This window comes from Protopterus annectens, chromosome 8.part0, assembly GCF_019279795.1.
Source record: "Protopterus annectens isolate FY-2018-M chromosome 8.part0, PAN1.0, whole genome shotgun sequence".
Classification (NCBI taxonomy): Eukaryota; Metazoa; Chordata; order Ceratodontiformes; family Protopteridae; genus Protopterus; species Protopterus annectens.
In genome coordinates this window covers 224,509,024-224,536,437 of record NC_056741.1, presented here as the reverse complement: position 1 = coordinate 224,536,437, position 27,414 = coordinate 224,509,024, and the positions used below count along the sequence as shown (strand labels likewise).

The 27,414-nt window shown below is 41.4% G+C and overlaps 1 protein-coding gene across 1 annotated transcript in view; it reads left to right on the top strand.

Moving 5' to 3' along the window:
* The first annotated feature begins 1,441 nt into the window (after positions 1–1,441).
* Positions 1,442–27,414, top strand: part of LOC122808715 (retinol-binding protein 1-like) — a 261,322-nt gene continuing 235,349 nt past the window's right edge. Inside the window, exon 1 of the mRNA XM_044079704.1 lies at positions 1,442–1,592. Within this exon, the coding sequence (XP_043935639.1) occupies positions 1,517–1,592 (76 nt within the window). The 5' untranslated portion in view covers positions 1,442–1,516. The remainder of the gene's footprint in view (positions 1,593–27,414) is intronic.

The following is a 27,414-nucleotide window of genomic DNA, read 5'->3' as shown; positions in this document are numbered from 1 at the left end:
TACCCACCGGACGTCAGCCACCTTTAGATCTCTTTAGATGATCTGCTATTAGAAACTGATAGCCACAGAGTAACCCCTTTTTTCTGTCTATGGACACCATGCAGAAACCGAAGCCTCTTTTTGAACCAGGGTCTCTAGAGTACCAGAATTAAAGGCCTTTCTGCCTGCAGACTGACAATCTTTGCTATGTATTGCTTAATTGCTATTGCACTTTTTATTCTCTTTATTCTTTTGTATCATTGCTTCTTTTACCCTCATGATTTGCGTACAGTGCTTAAACATTAATATTATTAAATATTATCATTATTATTATTTACTTAGCATGTTTTTTTTTTGTGAAACCTGTTATGTTTTGCTATATCAGTTACCATATTATGATGTGAACTATTACTGATTTTTCAGGAACCTCAGTACCATCATGCCAGGTAAACCCACAAGTCAGCCATACTGCCTCATTTATGGGTGTCCATATATACACCATGCAGTACTGACAACTTATTCTCTGCAATACCTTCAGCTGCATTATAAAGACCTTTAGGCTCTGCAGTGTGAATCTGTTCTCACTTTGTCAGGTCCCCAGGAACTGTTGAATGTCTTTGTTATTCGCACATGATGCAACAGCAATACATGTAATTCCATGCTTAATCAGTCAAACCAAATCTCCCAGCCCTTCATACATATAAGCAACAGCTTGTAAATGTCTGTATTTAATTAAAATTGCTTGTGTTGTGTTTCTGCAAGGTTGCTGTTACAATTTCATGATTAGAATGCATATATGTCTAAGTAATAGTTGTAAGATATGATGGCCATTTCAGATTGTTATAACTAACCTCACCATTTATTTATATCTGTTTATTTAGCGATGTAGTCCACTGATCAATACTGGTAAATTTCAGGTTTGGCCTGGGGGGGTGGGGTGGGCAGAATACACTTACTAAAGAAAGAAATGCAATAACTGAGCAGTTCAGTCAAATTTATTTTGCATTAGGTATCCACTGCTGTTTGCAGCCGAAACTTATAATTTCCTTTACTTTTTCTTTTGTTAAATATTTTTATCTAAGAGTTACAATTTATGCTGTTTTTGTTTTGTATTTCATCCGCTGGCTGAACCTCAGCTAGGTCTTTTCGATCAGTGTTCTACCTGATCCATTAACAAAGATAAATAAAATAAAATGACATGAAAGAAAACAAAATAAAATAGCTGAGCTAATCAAGCCTACTGACAGGCACAATGAATCTGTCTTTGGTTGTTATACGTTCAACATTTTCACTTTTATTCTGAAGCAATCTTGCAACATATGAGAAGCTAACTAAAGCTGCTCCCGTTTGCTTACCAGATACACTGAACAACTAACAAACAGAGGAGTATCTGAGACCTGGGGGGAGGAGAGTGGGAAGGGCTATGACCAAGTAAACTGAAAGAGGAAAATTTGTAGGCTGGGATTAATTAAATGGTTTCTGTGTCAGCTTTACAGTCTGATTTAGGAGAGGAAGGAGGCAAGACAGAAGCAAAAAGATGTCTAAGGAAAATTTAAGTGGTTATTACAGTTTTGTCTCTCAAGAAAACATGGATGAGTACCTCAAAGCACTGGGTAAGCTGACATAGTTAATTTGTGATTTTGCAGAACCATGAATGATAAATTGGTGGCATAATTTCAACTGTAAGTTACAAAATCCATCATGCTCATTAGTTTCCTGTAAAGAAGTAGGTAAAAGTATGCGAAATGGCTTAAGTAAGGCAGAACCATGTGTTGTTTATACATTTAAATTAGCACTTCAGGCCTGGAAAAATGTATTGATGTTCCACGCAATGTCATGTAACAATTTCTAGGCATGCAGACTATCCTTTTTATTAAACACATTACTGCCAACATTTCTAAATATTTATTTGCGTGAAAGCAGTGGTTTGCATTCTGATATTGTTTTCTGACTTGGTTAAGAGTACAGCCTAGTGTTGCATTCTGATTTTTTTTTTTTTTTGCAGACTTGGTTCAGAGTGCAGTCCTAGTGTTACATTCTAACATTTTTCAAACACATTTCAGAGTACAGATCTAATGCTACAATGTTAAGACATTTAAGTATCATTTGTGGGAGGGTCACTGTTTGTAAACTCAGTGTGTCCGTCCATTAAACAGATAATTAGACAATGACCTGTAAAGTACTTGTGTGAAATAAAAAAATAAAAATTCTGTTCTGTGCAAGTATCCAGAGAGGTTTGGATATGTACAATAACGTATTTTTCTTGAAGAACAAAGAATCACTCAAGGCTAGGACGTTAAATTTATTTGTCACATTTGCCTACCAACCTAAGCTGTTCTTTTGCTTGGCTGTGATCTGGCAGTTTCAACTGTTTTTACCTTGATGAAATTTTTCATAGTACTGCTGCCAAACCATTTGAGGCAACTTTTAATAAATGGCTAGAAGGAAACGCCTATACCACCCTTCTAAATAATGGATGTTGGGCGTAATTGAAGTGTATTAACCCACCGGATGCGCAGTAGCAAGCCCCTCCCAAACCCCGCCTGCTAGCATGTTGCTTACTACTCCCACGGCTCCGAGCATGCAGATTGCCATGCCCACCGCCTTGCAATCATATCTTTGCTTTAAAATCCCACCGCCTTGCAATACATTCATATCTTTGACATATCATTAACAAACCCAAAAAACTAAGTAACAACAACGCGGATGCCATTACTTTCAAATCAAACTGCAGCGCTCAATAACCGAAAGCAAACAAACCCAAAAAACTAAGTACTAACAACGCGGATGCCATTGCTTTCAAATCAAACTACAGTGCTCAATAACCAAAGGCAAACAAAGAATTAACAAACCCAAAAAACAAAGTAATAATAACGTGGATGCCATTGCATTCAAATCAAACTTAGATCTTTATTTGGCAAATCTACTACTACTACTTCTATTTCAATTTCAAAGACAGCAAAGCACTCAATGGAGTCAGTTTTCCTTGTCAGACCCTTCATCAAGATCGACTGCTTCAGCATCCTGGTACTCTTTGAGATGACTAAAAAAATTTTGAAACAAAGTTGAATTGAAAGCAATGTCATCCGCGTTGTTAGTACTTAGTTTTTTTTTTAAGTTGTCTTTCTTTAATTGAGTGTATTAGCACTGTGTGTCAATGGATAGCGATAAATACTAGATGTAACACCTTCAGGTACATCAGTAAGTTTATTATATTATATTATTATTCAATGGAAATCTATAGTGACGTAATAAACAGTAAGCGCGTTGTATCAATCATGGTAGTTGTCGTTATCAAGTCACGCCCAACGGCATGTCAATCACGGCGGACACGCCCATTCCCGCGCGAACTCGACGGTGGGTTAATACACTTCAATTACGCCTGGATGTCAGTTAGATAGTTTCTGTCCATTAGGTTGTAATGTGAAAAGACCTGCGTTGTAATATGCACTGTACTCAATCATTTAAGCATGCAAGGCACCCCATTTTTTTCTCTTTTAATCACTTCTCAATGGATTCCGTGCTGGAGCAATGTTAGGCTTGCTGAGGTCTACAGGTTTGGGGTTCTTGCACTACAGCTGTTTCTGTAGACACCGCTTCAATCCTGCTTACATAGGAGAGGCAGTGGTCCCCTAGGTTTGAGTTGAATTACAGTATATATGTAGATGAAAAAAAAAACTGTCTTTTTCAGCTGAAGTGTGTGAGTGTGCACTGTGCACTGACCATATTGTGTCTCTGTATGCTAAACTAATAATCATCCATTTCTTCATGACCAAATGGGAAGCTCCTGCAGGAAGATGGGTACTGTGTTTTTCTAATGACATCTGAACACTGTGTTGTCATGCTGCACCTCTCCCTGTGGTGATGCAAACTTTTCTTCCCTGCAGCGATGCAAACTTGTTTCATTGATGAGTCTCTTTGAACTTCCAGTGAATGCAAATAAGAAATGTGCCTCTCTGTTACAGTGAAAGGCAAGCCTGTTGTTGAGATGAATAGTGCTGAGAAGTTCATTGGGACAATGATTCAGCTATGATTCATTCTTTTAGCCTTGAAAGCGATGTGTATGACTAAAGCTGTTTAAAAGGGTAGGAGTCCTGGAGAGTTAGAGTTTTGGAGATTATTGCTTTCCCGTCTCACTTACAGTTAGAATTTTATTTCCAGCAAATACTCTTGTCTTATCATTGTTCTAGTAGTGGCTGCTTTTATTAAATAAACATCCATTACTCATAATGATGACACTCTTGGCACCAGACTTCCCCTTCATTGAAGCATTTTCATGTTGTTTCTTAACCTTTTCAGTTCTGGACACAGTAATTCCTTTAACACTGAGTAATGTTTTTGGCAAGCAGCTTTCCGTTGCTTTTATTAATTATCATCAAATTGCAACATTCTAAATAAATATGGTGTGAACACACATTTTTTTTTCTTGAGCAGTCTGAGAACTTTGAAAATTTAAATCACTAGTTCCTAGCTTGATGTTTGGAATTATTAATCGCAAAAATGTGTTCCAGTGTGTATGACCTTTTTTCTGTTTCCTGTAATGAAACTGTAAAATGAAAAGTGAGGCATCTTTTCAGCCTTTCCATTGTCACTTTCCCTATTAGTACAGAGAGGCCACAGCTCTGCACAGAAACTGTAAAATGAAAATATATCTGTGTTCAATCTTTTCATTGCTACTCCGCTACTAGAACAGAACAGTCACAGCTCTGTAAATAAACTGTAAAATGAAAAGGTACATCCTTCCCATTGCCACTTTCCTCCATTAGTCTGGAATCGCAGGGTGTAGATAATTTGCATGTAATCGGCAGACATCTGAGCATGTCCATAACTGTGTGACAGCTTCGGTAGCTTGTGACTGTTAATTCATGCCTATTTTTTCTTTTTTTCAAGTACAGTACTTAACCAAGGAGAGCAGTGTAACCAGCATGCAAATAATGCTAGATTACTAAATTTGTAATATGTCCATCCAACCTTTATTCATCCCATTAATCACCAAGCTTATACATATATATCAATGTCAAAAAAGCTATCTGGGATCATAGAAAGTTACTAGGCTATTGGCCCTGAGGCCCTTATAAACCTAGTCAAGAGTTTAGCCCATGCATAGACAAATCAGCACCCAATGACCCTGTCCAGCAGGGACACACAGGTGGAATCCTCGGGATGTATTTTCTATTTGCCATCCAGTTATCCAGATTGTGCTTAAAAGGGGTAAAGAGGTACTCTGTTTGATGTGGAGAGGGAGTCTCTTCCATAGATGGGGAGTCTCTGAGACACAAATCTGTTCCGCCAGCAAGTCCTATTGGTGTCACAGACCAGGTTGAGGCCACGTGTGCAGGTTACTTGAGTGGAGATTGACTTGCAGATATGCAGCAGTCTCATCATGGCGGGGACCGAGATCACCTTGCATGGCAGACAGTGGTCACCTCTGAGTAGTCTGTGTGAAACAGTGTAGAAGAATAGGGCTTTTAGCCTGTGTATGGTAGATTTTTGAGGCCCTAAATCCTCCTGGTGAGGAACCTCTGTAGTCTCTCCAGCTGCTGCATGTGCTTTGTGAGGTACATGCAGAATGGGGCGTTGTACCCAATAATGGGCCTTATAAGGTAAGAATACAGGGCCATTCATTTCTTGCCCAGCATCATATCTGCTTGCACACACCTATTAAAGCCTCTAAATTATGGTATCTGTTTGTCACACACAGGCCAATGTGCATAGATAGTCATGCAACCTATGGTGCAACATGGTATGAAGCCATACCTCTCAATCTGTACAAAGCCTAAAATAATGAGGTGACAAAGGCCCAAAAATAAGGAAAGATTATAATTATTGCTCATTTAAACTTGGAACATTGCTATAACAACATAATCTATGTTAGCATGCATTTTTTTTGAAGGATATGAAGCCAGTCATTTAGTGACTTCACTCATCAGTGATTTGCCAGAAAAACACAAATTTTATGATGAAAAAAAACAAAAACATTCAGCAAAAATCCAGATATTCTGGACAGTTGAGAGGTATGCCTGTAGCTGCCTACATATGAAACAGAATGCATAATGGAAATAATCTTGAGTGTGTATAGGACACCAATGGAACTGTGTTACAGGAATAAATAATGACAAAATCAGTGCAGGAATCATGCTAATAAAGTGTGTGTCAGCAAAGTGATCTGCGTCACCGAAAAGCCAAGCAAGCATGCCCAAGTGTGCAGTGCAGGAGCCATGCTAACAAAGTGTGTGTGTCAGCAAAGTGGTCTGTGTCGCCGAAAAGCCAAGCAAGCATGCCCAAGTGTGCAGTGCAGGAGCCATGCTAACAAAGTGTGTGTCAGCAAAGTGGTCTGTGTCACCGAAAAGCCAAGCAAGCATGCCCAAGTGTGCTTGTGGCCATTGCGCTCATGCATGAAACAAAGTGCCTCACTGCTGCCATGCTCACAGTTGCAGACAGTCCAAAGAGGGCAGTTTAGCAAAGAGTCAGTCCAGTTCTCCATATAAATGGGGTTGAAGGGGAGTAGCAAAATTAAAAAGAAGAGAAAAGCAAGCAGTGGAAAGCACACAAGGAATAAGAGGTGGAAGAAAAAGTGAATATTTTGAGAAGGCTCCTGTTTTTCATATAAGAAGAGGTAGAGTAGATAAGGAAAGTAGTAAAGAACAGTTGTGAGGGAGAAGGGAATGTCATAGAGGCCCACAGACAAACTTAAAACACATGCAGATAGGCACAAAACTGAGACAAATAGTGGGGACAACAGGGAATGAACACAGGGGGTGGACACTTTGTGATGGAGAGGACTGAATGACAAATGAGACATGGGAAGACATATACAAATGAGGCTTGGAAAGACATATATGGGAGATGGGCAAGATATAAGTGAAATCTAGAACGTTTTTATGTAACCTACAAAGAAACCCACAAATGTGTATGAACCTCTTGAATGTTGGGCTGGGAACTTGGAAAATGACCTACAAATATATTGTATAACCTCTATCTTGAATTATTCTTGTAGTGGAATAGTTTAATTATATAAATATGTAAAAAATTTCTCTGGATTGTATTTTTCTATTGTATTTTATAGTGTATTATGTTGTCTGTCTTATGTCTACTGTATGGAGCTTTTCTCCCTGGGCCTCCGCTGAAAATAGACATATATCCAGTCGGACCTTCCCGGTTAACAAATGTAAAATAAAATATGGATGGCACCCTAGTTCAGAGGCCATCTCATACAAATATCACTGACCTCTCTGGCTGACAATTTCTGCAGATTGTGTGTCTGGAGTCCCAGTAGTTGAGGCCTGCCAGTCACTTCATTCAACCAGCCATGCCAGGCAGTGCTATAGTTGTGAAGTAAATGCTCAGCTGTCTGCACAAGTCAGGTGACACCAGCCTCATCATCATCAACCCCTTTTTGTCCATTTTTCTACATAGGGTTGGGGTGTTACCAGTTGTTGCTATCTCTCCCTATAAGTGCCACTGTCCTACGTTCTTTGACGCTCATGACTGACTGTTACAGGTCTTCTCATACATAATCCATCCAACTCTTTGCTGGATGACCTCATATCCTCTTGCTTTCTTTCTGTCTGCCAAATCTTCTTCACCAGATTGTATTCTGCTTTCCTGTATGTGTCCAAAATGCTGTAATCTGTTCCCTTGGACTTTTTCTGTAATTGGAGCTACTTTGGATTCTGCTCTTATGTTCTCATTTCTTCATCTGTTATACACTATCCTTGACACTCTTTGTCAGTTGGCTGCAGCTCCTCTGATTCTAGTTTCAACTTCTTCATTCAGACATCCTTTCTTCTCGACCACCCCTCTCAGAAACCTGAAGCTGCTAACATGTTCCATTGGTTTCTACTCTATCTCTGTTTCCATCTTCTTCTGCCACCATTTCAAATGTCTAATACTCAGTTTTATCCCATTGTGCCTTCAGTTTGGCATTCCATTCTCCTATCCTTTGTTGATGTTCTTGCTCAGCGTCTGCCTGTAATGCCCCATCATCTGCACATGACCTGTCCCCTCCACCCTGCTTGTTAATGTTGTCCACAGCAGTGGGCTCAGAGCTAAATTCTGATGGGCAGCCACAACCACTGGGAGCCCCAGTGTAAAAATGAATGCTGTTTGCACTTGAGTCATTAGGTCCTTGTACAGCTGTTACTAACAGACTACAGGGGACCCCCTTCTGGGCCACATTAAGTCCTTGTACAGCTGTTACTAACAGACTACAGGGGACCCCCTTCTGGGCCACTATCAGAAGAGTAGCTTCTGCTCCTCTCCAAACCATTGGCAAGGGAGATCACCACTGACCATTGCAGGTCACCTTCAACAGACAGACCTCTGTCCCTCTGCTAAGGGGGAAAGCATGACAACCACTAGTTGCCAGCTGTTGTGACACTGACCGGAACAGGCTGAGGCAACAGCTGCTGCTCTTCTGTTGCCACAGATGGACCAAAGAAAGGAAATTAAAGCAAAAAGAGGACACATCAATGCACACATATAATGCATAATATCAGAGCAGTGAACTGCAGTAGTGCACATGCATATGCACCCTCTCAACAAAAAGGATGCCCATGTCACCTGCACCATCACTCTGTGTTATAACGCCATTCCACAGCCAGCCACTGCAAAAAAAACAGGATAAACCTAATATGTTGTTGGCCTGTGAAATAAAAAAGAAATGATTCTTACTATTTCCCTAAACAGAGCTCAGCAGGTTAGGGTGATGGCACTGCAGGCTGCAATAAGGATGCATGCACTGCTCATGAGAAAGAACGATGTCAGTGGCATCCCACAGTGCACTGCTAAGCTCATCCACTTTGTGCAAAGATGCCATTGGATTTTACTTAGAAGGGGCTCCTGAAAGTCGCTAACGAGGAAGAAAGAAAATCCTTCTCTTCATTGGACATCATACAGTAGCCTGTCATTCCAGTGCCAGAAGCAGCCATGTTTACTCAGTCAGGTCTGCTCAAGTACCATCATGGTAGCCCTCTGCATCCAAATACATGTTCAGGAATCATGTTACCCACACTGCAGCATGGCAGTGAGACACTTCAAAAAAAGTTCTGTAATGCAGACCCACAATGCTATGAACTTCGCACATGCCTTACATGAGCATATAGCATAATTCTGCTTAGTGCTCATAGTGCAGTGCTTAAGGTAGTAATTTAAAGACTGCTGTGATAGTTCCATAAGTAACATAACTACATCCTATGAGGCCCGAATGAGTGCATTATAAAGCAGGGATACCACATTGCAAGACACCATGCTATTACAAGTAGCTGTGAAATTAGTAGACTACTGCTTTAGGGCACTGGCTTTTAAGTAGGCATACTAAAGAAAGACAATACATTGGTAATGTGTGTGTGTGTATGTATATATGTGTATGTGTGTGTGTGTGTGTGTGTATGTGTATGTATATATATATATATATATATATATATATATATATATATATATATATATATATAATAGACACACACACACACACACACACACACACACACATTGTGCTATACAGCCATGGTGGATGAAAGCAACAGAGGAAGTGATAATACATCACATTGAGATGATACTTTCATGTCCAGCTGTTGGTAGAGAACACTTTGGGGAACCACTTACATAGGACATCACATAACACACAGGATATGGTGGACCCTGTATATAGGGTGAGGTGTGTCAATATATACTGTTGGGGAAGGAGGGTGTGCAGAGTATTATTAGAATTTAATACATTGATAAAGGAAAGGCCATCATGTTAAAATTCCCATTGCTGTAGTTTGTATAGGAAAGGAGGGGAACAGATAAGTAGTCACCATATGGTGTTGATGGCAGCATACAGTAATAAGAGGCATTCACACACACACAGCCAAGCATAAACACTAATTAACTTGTGCAACCACATGTGTACACCTCAAGTTATAGATCCATGGGACAAGTAACAAATATAAAAGTTTACTATTCAGGAAATTGAGGTGTGTTACAGCAGGCCCCTACATATGTGGTATGAATACCTTGAAGAAAAGTAACCTGAACAAAGCTTTTTGGAGGCAGATGTGGCAGGGGATTACTGCAGGACATCAGTGCTGTTCATTACAGCATTCTATATCATACTTGGCAAAGGGTAACTGATATGATATTGCATGTCAAAGAGCAAGTCATGGGATGTGTAAAGGATGTATCCACCATGAAAGGTGGACTGTCAACACAGAACCAACTCACAGAGCTGAAATAAGTTCCTGGTGTCCATCTGGGAGGGGAAGTGGACCCTCACACATGGTCATGACCTCGGTGAGGAAGCTGGCTGAAGACAACTGCAATAGTGTATATACCAGGTGTACCTGATTAGTATTAACATTTATATTGTCATATTGTAGACTACAGTGTATGTAAGGCAGGAGTTTTTCAGCTAGAGGGTTCTGTCTATATTTCCTCCAAGTACCTCTAGGCTTCAACTGCAACACCTTGCACAACAAGGTAAACGGGTCTCCATATGGTATTCGCTGACTGACTTCAACTGCAACAGTCTGCACAACAAGGTATTTGGTTCTCCATATGGTATTTGCTGACTTAATTCTACCAGTATCCTTATTATGCAGGGTCATTTACTTGAGTGTTATCACAGGTATATTTTTATGCTTTCATGGGTTCTGTTGGTGAAGACCCTAATACAACAGGACACCACATGACTGATGGTGGTGGTATAATCTGTTGAAACAGTGGCACTTGCAGCAACACTAATATTGAAGGACACACACACACACCGTACTTATGAAGACTCTGTGCAGGAACAGGCTGAATCTCCAGACACACCTGTGTTTGGCAGACATCTTGTAACTGTGAATCTCCACCCAAGCTAAACAGGAGTCCCCAGCATAGACATTTTTGAGCTGCACTGTCTCTGAGTATAAACCTCACAACATAAAAATATGGTGGTATTCAGACAGGTTCATAACACAGAGACTGTCCGTGCTCTGGAATAAACTTCCCATACATGTCAAGCAGAGCACCTCACTGGCCCTATTCAAGGGAAATCTTGATGAGTGGATGGGAAATAGAAAGTTCACCCAGGGGATCACGCCAGTGGCTGTACTTGATAGAGGTACTGGGAACTAACGTCAGGCGGCACTATGCCAGGGTACTTCCATGGGCTAGGCTTGTAAAGGCTTCAGGGCAATTAGCCTAGTACACACCTATGAACCAATGACTTCAGTTATGACTTGATTGATTTCAACACTTTGCATTTATCAGTGGATATGCAGATTGTTGTTCCAAGCACAGACTACCAGACTATTATGGACATGGTGAGTGTCCTGAATGGCATGTAGAGAGATGTGCAACACCTGGAAGGCCTGAAGGATGGTTTCTGGTACAGCACAGTGACATAGACTATAGGGACAATGTGCAGATGGTGATGCTAAAGTCATTTGTGGCTAACGATGTATCTTTTGGTTCATCTAAAAAGCAAAGGGTAACCGTTCTCCAGTCTGTCTCTGCAGGCCCTGCTATCCACTGCTATAGAAAGGTCTAGCTCTGAAGAGTCTGATCACATGTCAGGCATATCCATATGACCCAGACCATTCCTGGACACCTCACCAACCTGAAGGTTCTCTCTCCTATAGCTATATCTACATGATCAGTATTCCTACCGCAGTGGGCAGAGAGTGCCAGGCTTACTTATGGACAACCTCTCAGTTATGGACATTGTACAGTTGTTGTCTCCTGAGATGCAGCACCTTCTGAGGGTGCACGCACACATTCCTTTTGTTCTGTTTTATCCCTGCCTTGGCCCACATCAAGCCCTTAGACCAGTGGCCACCACAGTACACATTTGTGACATGATATTGCTAGCCCACCACAGCAAGATGTGATTCTTGTCTCCACACAATCTGCTGCAAGACTTTGCGGATACTGTATCCACCTTCTATGATTCTGAGTCATATAATAACATTGCTGTCACTGTGTCCCTCTGATCTGTGCAAACGATGATGACTTTGCCCTGCTCACCCTTTACCTCTCTGGGAAAGGTAATGCTTGATACACACTGTCTATTCCATCCACTTAATTGCATAACCTGGGTTTGGTAATGCATGCATCATTTTATTCTTTGTTCTCTGTATTATGGCCTCTAATTGTTGCCCAGATATCCCGTTTGCTAGTGTCATGATGTGCTGCACCCACCTCTGTTTTGCATGAGGTACCAATGCTGCCTTATCCTACTGCCCTACTCCAACAGGTATGGTGAGCCCTGTTGTGTGGTTTCCCTGGTGATGTAACAATTTTCTCACAAACATGACATGCAACATTGTGCACAACACTACAAACATTTGGCTGCAGGTCTCCAGTGAATACTGCAGTGCCACACTAGGTACAACAAAGCAATGGAAGCATTAGTTGCTCAAAAATGTTTTACCAACATTCCATGTTTCTGTTTGCATAGTATTATATGCTGTCTTTGCAGGAAACAATGGCCTACATAGAATGGGTTTCAAATTAAAGAATCATAGGAAATACCTGAGTAGCACATGGAAACATTATACCTTTAGCATTGTAAAGCACCCTTCCTGGGGCTATATCTGACACTGTGTAAATCAATTTGGGCCTTGATGACGGTGTGTATGCAGTCAATGACTCCTACGACCAATTGTTATATTTCTCCTTTGTAGTTTTTGGAAACCATATATGCTCCTCTACAACAGAATGTCAAGGAACTGGTGTGTATGTGAGGTGAATGTTTACAAAATTTGTAGCATTTCTCCATAGTTTCATAGTATAGTACTAGGCTATCTGCCCTGGGGCATTTATAAGCCTAGCCATAGTGATGTGGTTTTTGCCACCCCATGAAATGGTACAAAAAATGTACAGAATAAATGTAGAATACTGTGCCTCTGTCTAGTAGTGACACAATGAAGGTCCCCTTATATAATAGAATTAGTTTACTGTGCCCCTGTCTAGCAGTGACACAGATGTGACCCCTGGGGTAAACTTACAATCTCCCATCCACTCATCAAGATTTCTCTTGAAGAGAGTCAGTGAGGGGCTCTGCCTAATACGAACTGGGATCTTGTTCCAAAGCATGGGAAGCCTCTGGGTTATGAATCTATCCCTCCAGCATGTCCTATTCATACTTGTGCCGAGGTTTAAGTCTTTAGCTCTTGTGGTCCTGATGGATTTGGACTTTTTGAGGTGGAGCATGTCCATCAGATCCTGATTGGACATGGCCTTGTACGTCAGGCAGAGATCACCTCTGAGCAGGCGGTATGCTACTGAATAGAGCTGGAGTTTCTTTAGTCTGGCAGAATAAGACATATGTTGGAGACCCTTGATCCTCTTGGTGAGGTACTTTTGTGGTCTCTCCAGCTGTTGCAAATGAGGTACATACCAAATGGGGCATTGTACTCAATCATGGGTCTGATGAGGGAGGAATATAGGGGTACAATAACATCCTTGGATCTGGATGTGAATCCCTTCATGATGAGGTGTGCAAGGTAGAATGTTTTTCTAACCACTTTGGCAATGTGGGTGTCAAATGAGAGGTCATTGTCGACTTGGGTCCCTAGGTCTCTGATTACTTTTTCCGTACTCAGTGGGTTGCTGTCTATGTGATACTTTGTGGGTACTTTGTTTTTCCCAAAGGGGATGACTATACATTTTTTGGCATTTAGTTTAAGGCCGTGACTCCGGCACCAGTTGTCCGTTTCTGTGAGGCCTTTTTGTAGGATGTGTGTCTGCTGGTGTATCGACTATGGCGCCTAGTTTGCAGTCATCTGTGAACTTTGTCAGCCACAGCCCTCCCTTGTTTGCTTTAACATCTGAGAAATAAATGCCGAACAAGAGGGATCCCAGGACAGATCCCTGTGGGACACCACTTGTGACTGGCTTTGAGTCTGACATTGCTCCAGCGATTTTAACTTTATGGGTTCTGTCCTTTAGCCAGTTTGCAAACCATCTAGTGACATGGGGTTCCTGTACTTAGTATAGTTAAAGCGACACACACTTTCAACATTCACTGGGATATGGTTGTACACACATCTGTCTTGATTCTACATGTGAACAATATGGTTTGATACGTTTCTTTGTGATATCTTAATCCAATTTACAGTCTGCTGGGATGTCAAGTGTCAGTAAAATAGGTGCTGATGGTAATGTTTGCAGTTGAGTGGAGGGTTGCAGCATGTAACATTGTGGGCTCTGGCTCTGGGAGTGGTAAACATGGGTATCTGTGTTATAACTGCTGCTGTTGCAAGCATTCCAGCATCTTGTATACCCTTAATTGCTGACATTCACTCTGCCACATTTGATGCTGTAAGTCATATATTCACTGTTCTTCATTGGTATGGGGAGCCTCATTTCATATCTTATTGCATTTATTGGCGTACACTGCATGCCACCTTATTTTACCCTAATATGGTTTTGTTACTTGTGTCTGTGAATCACCTCTACCCTAATCATCACTGCTTTCCTTGCTATTTTGTGCAGTACAGTCCACTAAGTGTCTATGCCCTTATTTCCTTTTCAGGGTGACTTTTTTATTGTCTCCCTGTCTTGTGTGAAATCATACTTGGCATTTCTTGAGCATTGTTAAACTTTTAATTACAAGTTGGGCCCTTTTTTCTTGTGCGTCACCTTCATTTTAAATATTGCTCTTATAAACTTAGAAAGTTGGTAGAGTAACCGTGTTTGTGTTAAACATTTTCTGAAGGATTTGAAGTCTGAAATTCAAATGTTTGTCATTATTTAGTGACTTCACTCCTCGGCTCATCCCACTGATTTGCCAGAAAACCACAAATTTTATGAGAAACAGACATTCTGTGAAAATCTAGACAATTGAAAGGTATGATACTGGACATGCATTTTTTTTTTGCACAAGACTGAACTGCCTTCTGTCTTTGTTCCATTTGGGCCTTTATCTGCTTAAGTCTCCAGAAGTGCAAAAACTATTCCAGAAAACAATCTTAGTGATTGCATAAGTCATAATATCTAATTTTGTATTGATTGTGCTTCTTCCTTTGCATCATAGTATTTCACTGTGCTTTTGTGATGTTTCTTGTACTGATTTTTTACCTTTAAGCAGTCTAATGACATCTCCTTAATCATCCATCCACACTTACAATATCCACCCATAGACAAGTAGCCATGACGTACTCATTTTCTAAGTTTCTATTTCCTTTATTTTGTCTGCATTTTTTGCATTGAATTTTTGAGCTGTATGTCTTCGTCAGTTCCTTCACTTTTAATGAAATATTTATTGTGAGTTTATTTCCCCTTATGTAATTTGTGTATAGTTATAAGATGAGAATATATATTATTGTATATAGATGTTAGAAATGGTATAATATGTGTGTAAGAGGTTCCCAAGGGCTTAGGGCTGGGAGAGTTTTGTTTAATTGGTGTCAAATGGTGTTTTTAATTTATTGGTTTAATGGATATAACTTGTTATATTTAATAAAGACATTGATTTTGTAACTGTTAGAACTTTTGAAGGAGGCTTGCCAAAATGCTAATTTCTGTGTAGTTTAATAACAGTTATATAGTTGCCAAGGTGTATGTTTTTCAATTTATATTTTATTTGGCAACTTGTGGTGGAATAGTGATTTTTTTTCCCATTCATTCAGTCTTGCCAACATTCCTTATGTATCTCTTCTTGTATTGCATCAACTCAGCAAAATGACACAAATCTCCCCTCTGGCCTTCTGCAGGATCATGTATGAAGACACTGAAAAGAAATAGCCCCAGTACAGACCCCATGCACCTGTTCTAGTTATCACATTCATCTGATGAGCTCTACTTGCCTTAACTCACTCTGTAGTACTGCCCAATTGGTATTTCATCCATGTTACCCATCCAGGACTCTTTCCAAAACCTAACATGTTTACAAACATTTCTTGTGATACTGTGTCTTGCATGCTTTATTGAATTTTTAGTAATCAGAGTCAACAAATTTCATCACACTTTTATGATGCTAAGCAAGCAACCCTGTTAAAAATTATTTGTTATAAACTATCCATTCTGCACTGGATACTGTGCCTTTTAGGCTATCAAATATGCTAAAACTTGATTAAAAAAATCTGTCTGTCAGCAGTATTTCTTTACTTTCATGGAAGTGAGACTATACTGGCATGCTCTTGTGAAAGAGATCTCATGTGTACCCTTCCTGTTATTCAAAAAGCACCTTCCTAACAGGATATATTTAAGACGTAAATTGCTCGCGTTATCAGTCCTTTGTTTAATACTTTAATAATCTTACAATAAATACCATCTGGACATTGCTTTGTGCTTGTGAACCCTTTACCTAATGAGAAGGCTAGGATTACTATCCCAGATGATGATGACTGACTGTTTGCTGCTGCAGATCCTTATGGTTTTCTTTTTGTTATTCTAATTTGAATTAATTACATATCTTGAGGTCTGATTTAGGTGTGAAGATCTGCTTTTTTGTGGAGAAGGTCATACGTGTAAGTTTGAACAGAAAAAACTGACTGGGCACAAAAATTCAGAAGATGCACAGGGAGAAAAGCTCCACACAAAAATGTCAACGTGGATAGAAAATATATATTTTATTTTGAATATATGCAAAAACATATTTCTATTGAACTATATACAGTTTTGGGACTGGGGGCTAATTTAGATTAGCTAGGGTATTTTGATGGTGGTGGTATCTATGTTTTGTGTGTTCAGTGTGTAAACTTGTTAGTTTCTTTAGCAAGTAAGCTAAATATGGTGGGTTAGTAGAGGTTTAATAGCTTTGGTAATGTGTCAAGAGTGCAAATAAATGATGACTGTTTCAGGAGACTAGGTAAACAAACCTTTATCTATACAGTGTGGCAGATATGTTTTTTCATCCTTTATGCGGAGCATGTCTGCAGTTAGGATAAAGATAGAATAACTACAATGCCAAATTCCCTCCATGCTAATACAACTATAATGAAAATAAAAAGAAACCGACAGCAGAGCATACCTTGCATTATAGGGCTAGTAATGAGTTTCAGGTTGAATGGATGGGGGTTTATTATAGACGTAGGAAGCAGTGTTCATGTAGGTTTCTGTGGAGAAGTCCTCCAACCCTCTGTGACTAAGGCATACCACTGTGTATACTTCTGCATGGACCCCCCAGTCTAAAAATGTATCCAATAACTTCTCCTTTGACTTTTTCTCCCCAAGATAGTCCTTCAGCATATTGTTATGTGCAAGTTTTGATACAATATTTGTACAGTAAACTGTCAATTAACTGGAACTTAGGCAACCAGCACTCTCAAACAAATGACAAATAAAAACTGAAGAAATATAGTACAATTTTCATATTTTGCACTTTCTGTTCCTCCCTACAGAAATGCACCTTATGTTTTTAGAGTTTTAAAAAGGAAGATAGGAATAAATTTCCTCTCTCCCTAACCTGAGAATAAGTCCAACCAAACAAGCAGTATAGGGTACAGTGTTAGTCATGACTATTTTTAATAGTAACTCTCAAGCAACCAGAAATTACAGCTATCCGGCATCTACCAGTTCCCATGGGTGCCGGTTAACTGAGAGTTTACTGTATATGCCTGAGGTACCAAGAGCTTTTTGACAACTTCTTCAAGTGTTTGAATCATTCTATAAATTAAATTGTTGGTTGCTTCAATTTAAGGTAGACAAGGGGTGCCATCTAGCCTCCTATATAAACTGTTTGTACATTTTCAAGATCCTGCAGTTGTAGAGTCCTTTCATTTTGCTGGACTAAACTTAAGATGCTTTACCTCAAAGTTGATTTACCCTTCCTCACTAACCTGAGCTTTGTACCCCCAGGTGACATCCCACTGCAAGCGGAAGCACTTACTTCCTGTTTATTCATCTACCTCCAGGAGTCCCTGTGAAATGTGCACCTAAAATGAGGAAAGTATTTTCCTGTTACTGTCGTGTGTGCCATCTGAATTACATCTCCTGCATATTGGAGGAACTCTTTATGAATGTCAGTCTTCATTACATACAGTACCTGACCCACAGATGTTTGTACGGTTCTCCCGTTCGATTCACAGCTTCTGTGTGGAGTCCGCATGTCCTCCCCGTGGTCGAGTGACCTTAAAGACATGCAGGTAGGTACATGAATGGGTGTGCCTTCTTTGAAGGTTGGGCATCAGGCTGGCAACTCAGCACCATAAAAAAAAATCCACTGCCAATTATTAGCAGACCGGAGTTCTGCTGTGGCGACCCTTAACTGGGAAAAGCTGAAAGACATTACTTTTTGTATGTATATTCTTAAAATTTCTTAAGTGCAAGTGGGATGTCATTTGACTGTCTAGTTTCAGCACTTTCTGCCATCCTAGAAAATGGTATGGTTGTTTAATCACCAGCTCTTGTGTGTTCATGTTGGTGCGCATCCTTTTTGTGTCTATAGACAGAATCTGATCCCCTTAAGTTTTCCAAATACACCCACTGCCTTACATGTTGTATGAGTTCTTGTATTAGTTTGCAGTTGACAACTTCTACAGGGATTTAATTTTTTTAACATTTGTTCCCTTAAAAAAATAACAATCCTGCCAATTCTTGGAATGTGGCTTGTTCTGGGCAAATGATTTTCAAAATGTTTGACTGCTTTAGGCTAAAATAGGTCTGTGCAAGAGTTGTTCTGTCCTTTAGGTTCATACTAGGCTATCTGCCCTAGGGCATTTATAAGCCTAGCCAGAGTGTGTATGGCTTTCGCCACCCATATTAAATTAATTTTGCTATGCCCTTTTTCAAGGTTAGTATACTGTGCCTCTGTCTAACAGTGACACAGAAGTGATACCCGGGGTAAACCTACGATCTCCCATCCACTCATCAAGATTCCTCTTGAAGAGAGTAAGTGAGGGACTCTGCCTAACCTGGACTGGGATTTTATTCCAGAGTGAAGGGAGCCTCTGGGTTATGAATCTGTCCCTCCAGCATGTCCTATTTATTTCAGTGCTGAGGTTCAAGTCCCTCGAGCGCGTAGCTCTATGGGATTTGGATTTTCTGAGGTGCAGCATGTCCATTAATTCCGGGTTGGACATGGCTTTATACGTCAGGCACAGATCGCCTCTGAGCAGGCGGTATGCCACTGAGTAGAGCTGGAGTTTCTTTAACCGGGCAGCATACGGCATCTGTTTGAGCCCCTTGATCCTCTTGGTGAGGTACTTTTGGGGTCTTTCCAGTTGCTGCAGGTGTCTGGTAAGGTACATCCCAAAAGGGGGCATTGTACTCAATTATGGGCCTGATGAGGGATGAGTAAAGAGGCACGATGACCTCCCCTGATCTAGATGTGAATCCCTTCATGATTAGGTGTGCTATATAAAATATTTTTCTAACCACTTTGGCCACGTGGTTGTCAAATGAGAGATTGCTATCAACTTGGGTCCCCAGGTCCCTAATTACTTCTTCTGTACTTAATGGATTACCACCTATGTGGTAATTTGTGGGCACTTTGTTTTTGCCAAAGGGGATGACTATACACTTTTTGGCGTTTAGCTTGAGGCCATGGCTCTGGCACCAGTTGTCTGTTTCTATGAGGCCCTTTTGGAGGATGCTTGTGTCGGCTGGAGAGTCTATTATGGCACCCAGTTTGCAGTCATCTGCGAACTTGGTCAGCCATAGTCCTTCCATGTTGGCCTGTACCTCTGAGAAATATATACCGAGCAAGAGAGGTCCCAGGACTGAGCCTTGTGGGATGCCACTTGTAACTGGTTTGGAGTCTGACATGGCTCCAGCTATTCTAACCATGTGGGTTCTGTCCTTGAGCCAGTTTGCAACCCATCTAGTGACATAGGGGTTTATATTTAAGCTGGTGAGCTTATCTATAATGCCCGAGTGGGGTATTGTATCAAAGGCTTTTGCGAGGTCCAGGTAGGCTGTGTGGACCACCTTCCCCTTGTCAATGGCCTTGGTGACTGTTTCAAAGAAATCGACCAGGTTCAAGAGGCAGGATCTGCCCTTAACAAAGCTGAACTAGGTAGGATCCAGTGTCTGCAGGTCCCCAATATCTTTATTTATAAGGTCCATGATGATCCTTTCCATAGCTTTGCAGACCAAGCAAGTGAGACTTATGGGGCGATAGTTTCCAGGATCCGTTGAGGCACCACCTTTGTGGAGAGGGACCACTGTTGCTGTACGCCACTCTTTGGGTACATATCCTGTAGTAAGGCTGAGATTGAACAGTAGTTTTAGGTTTGGGTTTAGCTCTTCTTGGAGTTCATGTAGGATGCAGCCCAGGACACCATCTGGTCCCATTGATGTTGTGTTTCTTGCTTTGGAGAGGGCAGCTCTTACCTGAGCATCTGAGATGTCGGGGGGGAGGCACTCTGCTGGGATAGATATTAGCATTTTTGGTGGGGGGGGGTTGCGCTGAACCTGTCATCTAGGATGTTGGCAATGTCTGTGGGTTCGGTGTATTTTTTTGTCATTTTGGACTAATTCTGAGCATATCTGGGAATTCCCACCCAGGTTCCTAACATAACTAAAGAAAGCCTTGTGATTATCCTTAGTGTCCTGTGCAATTTTTCTCTCGAAGCTGGCCTTAGACGATTTTATGAGTGCCCGTTTTGCTAATACTGATCAGAGATGCCTTCCCTTTTTGGGATTTTGCTCTATCATGTAGTAGCTTCCTCCTTCTATTGTATAGTTTGTTTATGGCTGGGGTCCACCAGACAGGATATCTGCCTTTGGAGGATTGGGTCTTGGTTTTATTTGGGATTGCATGATCCATGCATTCCTGAAGGTGTTCATAGAATGCGTTTATAAAGGGGGTGGGGTCGGGATGTGAAGATCCAGTGAGATTAGTTTATGGTCTGATCTTACCAGTGAGGAATACACTTCTGGTCTGGAGCATAGAGTCCCCATGTTGGTGATGATCAGGTCCAGTATGTTTTCCCCTCTTGTGGGAGTGGTAACAAGTTGTTCCATAGCATTTGAGTTTATAAATTCTAGGAACCTTTGGGCTAGGGTGTTGGAGCTAGAGTAATGCTCCCAGTCTATGGTTGGGTAGTTGAAGTCACCCAATATAATGGTGTTTGGAGAGACCTTCATATTTTCCAGTGTTCTCAGGAAGGCCGAGTGCGGTTCCTGGGTTTGGGAGGATGGTCTGTAGCAGGCTATAAACTGGAAGGCAGTTTTACCCACTGTTAGTTGCACATGGATAGTCTCTGATGCTTCGTGCTGTGCCACCAACCTGGGGGTGTGGGTATCTTTGACAAATATTGATACTCCCCCTCCTTTTGTGGTTCGGTCCAAGTTTTGGGGCCGAAAAGCATGGTATGAGGTATAACCTGGTAGTGCTGGGGTGCTCTCGAGAGCCTTGAACCAGGTTTCTGTTACTGCACAGATATCGATGTTCTCCATGCTAAGGAGAGTTTCGAGTGCGTGCATCTTGAGGTTTAGACTTCTGGCGTTGAGTAGCATTACTCTTAGTTTCTTATCCCTTGTGATACCTATGGAGGTGGGTTTGTCTTTTGAGCCTTGCCTAAAAAAGGCACTATGGGGGTAGCAAGAGCCTTTGCCAATATCCGAAAGCCCAGGGCTGACAGGTGCAAGCCGTCCCTAGCGAAGCATCGTGGCTTGTCGAGCATGTCATCCCAGGCTGACAGGCATTGGATCCCCTTTGAATGACACCAGTACTTAAGCCAATTGTTGAAATTGATAATCTTGTCTTCATACTGTGGCATCATTCTTGGTGAGGGTAAGATGCTACTCAAGGTCAGGTTCATACCGGCCTGGGCTACATGCTCAGAGAGCTCCTCTATGTCTCTTTTCATGTAGTCCAGGGAGGTACGTCTCAGGTCATTCACACCAGCTTGGACAATGACTGAGTCATATTTGTACTTGCCTTGGAGTGACCTGAGTGCTTGTGTTATGTGGTGGACCCTAGTGCCCGACAGGCAGCTCACCTTGACCTTCTCCTTGTTCAGCCTGGTGAGTGGGACGTCAGTGTGCCTGATGATAGTCACCTATTACAAGTGTATCAGGTGTGTTGTTTAGCCTTAAGGGCTGTGACTGTTCTGCACACTGGCTTTGTGAGCTATGTGTTGCACGTGGGTGTCTGCTTTGGAGGTCTCTGCTGCTTAGGCAGATTTTTATTTAGAGCCTCCAAGTATGTTTTTGTGTGTTTATGTGTTTGGTTTGCTGTCGTGGTAGGTCTATGTGAGACTGGAATTGTAGTGAGTGTAGTTTCCTTCTCCTCCTGACTGGTTATGCCAGTACTGAGTTGAGAGAGCTTAGCCTCCAGTTTGGCTATGTGGTTGCATCTCTCACATGTGTTGGAATTTGTTGGGAGGAGGAGAGGGTTGTCTGTGTACATGAGGCAGTTGTAACATTGCCTCAAGATTCCCAAATTCACCAGCTGGACTGGAGAGGAGATTGACAACTGACCTTTGGACATGGTAGAATAGTATTGTGAATTTCTTTATGATTGAAAAAAATGGCCAATGGGGAGCAAGGTACTTCAGGGGGAGTTTGTGAGGGTGTAGTGCTTTTAATTTTTTAGTGCTGACTTATATAATTGCTTTAGTGAGCAAGTGCCAGGTAACTTAAATGCAAAAATGACAAACAGTAACTTTCTTTCAAGTGAAACAAGGAAATAAGTACAGTAAGCAATGCAGATATCACTAGGGATCCACAGAAGCGCTGAAAAGCCGCGTTTTAGGTGGAGCTGTGGGATTAGTGTCTTAAGGTATGGGGAAGTGATATTCAGAAAGTTTCATAATGCCACTACTCTGCTGTAAGTAAAGCAGAGGCTGTAATATGACACTTTGAGATGCTGATATGGTATGCATGAGTTCAGGTATTGTGATATCATGCAGGGGACAGGACTGTATATTAAAACACTGTGGTCATGCTAGGACTGTTTTTGCAGTTTGATTACTGCTATTTTTATGTCCAAAGAGTAAGTGCCAACAATGTGGAATGCATGATGGTCTGCACACTTGCTTACCTTGCAGCATGGTTACTAACAGTAGCCTATACAATACAATCACAGCAAAGTACTGAATCATTTCTTTATAAGTGAGGATGAAAGTAAAAATAGTAAGGCCAGAAATGGTCAAGTGACAGTGGGAGGAAAAAGGGCATTTTCTGTGAGACGGGTACTGATTTCCATTCATTAAGAAGGCTAATATGGGAAGATAACAAGGACAAGTGCATATGATAAGGAGGGTAGTTGATTGGGTGGTATTGAAATAAGATGGGAGACTTTGAATAGAGATGGACTGACAATAGGTAGACAGCTAGTGATGGAAAGGACTGGAGTTCAAACAGAATTTGGAGTGACATAAGAGTATGGTATTGGATATAGGGACATGCCTGACCAACCCAAAGTGGGGTAGTCCAACCCTGATGCCAGTTACCTTCATGGCTGACATCATGGGAATGATTAATCTCTGGTGGCCTATTAGATTAGGCCTGCTGCCTGTGCATCTATTTCAGCTACACAAAGAGATGCTCTGTCACACTTGCTACTGCTGGGTGACTCAGAAGGGATCCCTCGACAATTCTCAGAGAAGTCTTCATTTTTTGACCAGTAGATGCAGAGGCCATCAATAATCCCTGCAAGTAACCTACCACAAAGTGACCTTCAACACCCTTTAGAGAGATAGATCAGTGGACTCAGAAGCAGGAGAAATGACTTGGGCAGAGCTGCACTGCTTGTCAAAGCAGTTGATGTCAGTAGCATTTTTCAACATACTGGTGCCAGCCATCATTCTTAAACAGGAGGCCATCATACTGGTCCAGCAGAGGAAGAGTTTTGCTTCCTGAATGCACCAGGTAGAAGCCTTGCTTAGATCAACATCTGTAGTGGCCGTGTTCACTCTGCAGTCAAGAGGAGGAATAAAACGGTAGCTCAGCATGAAAGGCCACATGTAGTGCACACTACATGATGTGCAGCACCGGACAGCATGGTTGCAAAATGCAATGTATCACTAGCATAAAGAAGTGGTGATATAGGTTCCTCAGTGATATGTACACACAGACTCTGCACTTAACCTCCCAGCCTAGATACATGTAGAAATGAGCATGGTAGCACTGATTGTGGCAGATAGTAGATCGCATTATGCCTATGATTCATAAAGAATAACACTGTCACCTCATTAATATAATTATTGTGCTACAGCACCCATATTAACCCAACAAAAAATGCTGTTGCTATATTGCCGGAAAATGCATTATGACAAAGACAGTTGGGAATTGGAATGTATTTGATAAGTGTATACTGCCATACCGGTAATCTAACAGTAGATAAGAGATCCAGTAATGGTCCTCAGGAATGCACTGTATACTGAGCGCACAAAAGTGCAAGAAACAACAGGGGCAGATATAATAAGAGACTTGTATGCAGAAATGAAGCACAAGACATGACGGGATTGTCATGGCTTTGGTTAGGTGATCACCTAGAAAGGGAGGAGTAAAGTGTCAAGAAAGGTTATTGATCTGCTGATGGGGAGGGGCTTATACTGACAGGGAACAGAGTACAGGGTCAGGACAGGTTACACCCCTGCTGTGGGTGGCTCAGTCTGATAGGAAACAGAGTGTAGGGTCAGTGTATTACAGTCATGCTGGAGGCAACTCACCTTGACAGAAAATACAGTACAAAGTCGGGGTAGGTTGTAGCCCTGTTATGGGATAGGACTTGCCCTGACAGGGAACAGAAATCAATACCAAAATCGGACCAGGTTGTGTAGAGTTTACAGCATAACATAAGCAAATAAACAAGGCATGCTCCCAAGATTATGAGGCCTCCTGTCCATAGGTCACACTGTCCTGACAGCAGTGATGGGCATGTTTGTACTGCTTATCATTATAGCACAATGTATGGATGGTGACAGCATAGTAGCCAGCATGTCTATGGCCATCAAACAGGGGCAGGAGATGGTACTGAGACATTGTTGACTGGCAAGTGCAATCATGCATGCAGATATACATGCGCACATGTGTGCTGGTCCTTGTATGTAACCCACAGGTGTTTATATCTTGCCATGAGACTGAGAGAAGAGCAGTGGGTGAAAAGGTTCATTACAGCAGAGAAACGGGAGCTACTTCCAGCCAAAGGCATGGATGGCAGGTGTATCCATATAACGGGTAACACAGACATGACCTTCATGTAACAATCGTGGCAGGGAATGGTGAAGGACGTTAGTGCTGTGGGTGGGCATAATAGGACAGGTGCATTGCAGATCAATGATATGATAATGAATGCCAAGATCAAACTGCAGGAAATTTGTAAAAAGTGGACTAGAGGAGGGATACCACCCAAACAGACATGTCTCACAGGGGTGGAGAAATTCTTGATGTCCCTATCCAGGGAAGATGAGAGAACCTTCATACCTGGTAGTGGTCTGAATGTGGAAGTTGGGCTAGTAACAACTGCTCAGTTATCTTTCGGAGAGATCCATGGTTAATACTTGCATGTTCTGTTATTGTAGTAGACTGAACCATTGTTGTCAGTGGTTATCAGAACACACATACATGTTCTCCAGGGACATTGGGCTTACAGCTATAACATGCATATGTGCCCATAGGCTATGCAGATAATTGGCATGTAGCAGTCTGTGCCATATGGTGGTGAATGGGATGCCTGTGATCCAGCACTGCTGTAACTATGTTATCTGTAAGCTTTTCCAGGTTCCAGTCTCCAGCGTAACAGATTGATCATGTACTGCTCTGATGTTCGCAGGCCACATGTGGCTGATAATGGCTGCATGGCATGGCACAGTCCAACACAGTGGCACTGTCAGCAGTAATAACACTGGATACTAGCACTGTCAGCAGTAATAACACTGGATACTATATATATATATATATATATGTATATATATATATATATATATATATATATATACATATGTGTGTGTATGTATGTATGTATGTATATAGATATGTATATATAGATATATATATATATATATATATATATATATATATATATATATATATATATGGATTCCTATTACAAGAATGAAAGTTCACTACTTCAAACTTGTAATAGGAAGTCTCAATTCAGCGAAAGTTCACTTTAACGAAAGTGAACTTTTGCATAAGTGCACTTCACCGAAAACACCGCAGCACAGTGGATGACATAAAAAACAAGCTATGTCCTCCACTATGGTGCAATAGTCACAGACCCTAGGGTTAGGGCACGGGTTATGGTAAGGGGATAGTTAGTAAAGCTATTCCCTTGCCCTAACCCTAAGGTTCGTGACTATCGCACCATAGTGGAGGACATTGCTATGTCCTTCACTGCGCTGCAGTTGTCACGGACCTTAGGGTTAAGGCATGGGTTAGGGTAAGGGGATAGTTAGTAAAGCTATCCCTTTGCCCTAACCCTAAGGTTCGTAACTATCACACCATAGTGGAGGACATTGCTATGTCCTTCACTGCGCTGCAGTCATCACGGACCTTAGGGTTAGGGCACGGGTCATGATAAGGGGATAGCCCTACGGGCTATCCCCTTACTATGACCCGTGCCCTAATCCTAAGGTCTGTGAGTACTGCACAGAAGTTCAGTACAACACCCGTTCTAAGTGCACTTTCGATTAAGTGCACTTTTGCTGCAGTGAGCATTCCATGCACTATTTCAAATTAGTGAAAATTCGATCTAGTGTATGGAACCCATATATAGTTTACCATTAGAATGTCTGCGTCCCATTGTACGGCTATGAAGTATTCGAACTACAGATGTTCAAATACTTCATATGTGTGTAGGTTAAATGAGCGAAAGTAATATTTGCGAATTATCACGTTCGAAGGGATGTACAGGGATTGCAGTACAGTGCGGTTAGGGAAATACATCCTTTCCTCACTGTAGTGTGATCTTGGAGTTGGAATATATAGTTAGGAGGGGTGTGGGGGGCTTGCCCCCCCTGCATAAATGGGATGTTAGGTGCACTAGTTATAGAGTAGCGGCAAGGGTAGCATTGCTGTTAAGTGCCGAAAATGGAGTGTGTATACACACACACATATCACTATAGCTAACATGATGGTGGAGCGGCAAAATGAATCTCCAGCATCCCTTCTATGTAGCATTGGATGTCTCATCCAAACCACATAGAAGGATGAACCACAGATGGCATGTGTGAGCCACACTGCCTACAGTATGGTGGGAAGTGTGTACATAAGCATTGCTGACATGAATCCGGAACATTCCCTGACCTTGGTTGTCACTTTAAGCATCGATTTGTGGATAATCAGGTCTGTGATCCAGACACAGAGTCATTATATGCAGTATTTCAAAGCACCAACTATTAGTTCCAAAAAACTTTTCACAGCTCAACTGATGAAAATGGCACGTAGCCATAATCTGAAAGGCTATTTAGGGATGGGTTCAGAAATCTGCTGAGACCAATGCCTAATTTTCATATGCAATTCCAATAGGCAGCCATGGATCTTGAAAGTGTACTGGTAAAGCTCTAGTAATGACTACCAGTACATTTTATTGATTATTGACAATGCCACTAAATTTCCTGCACCGGTACCTCT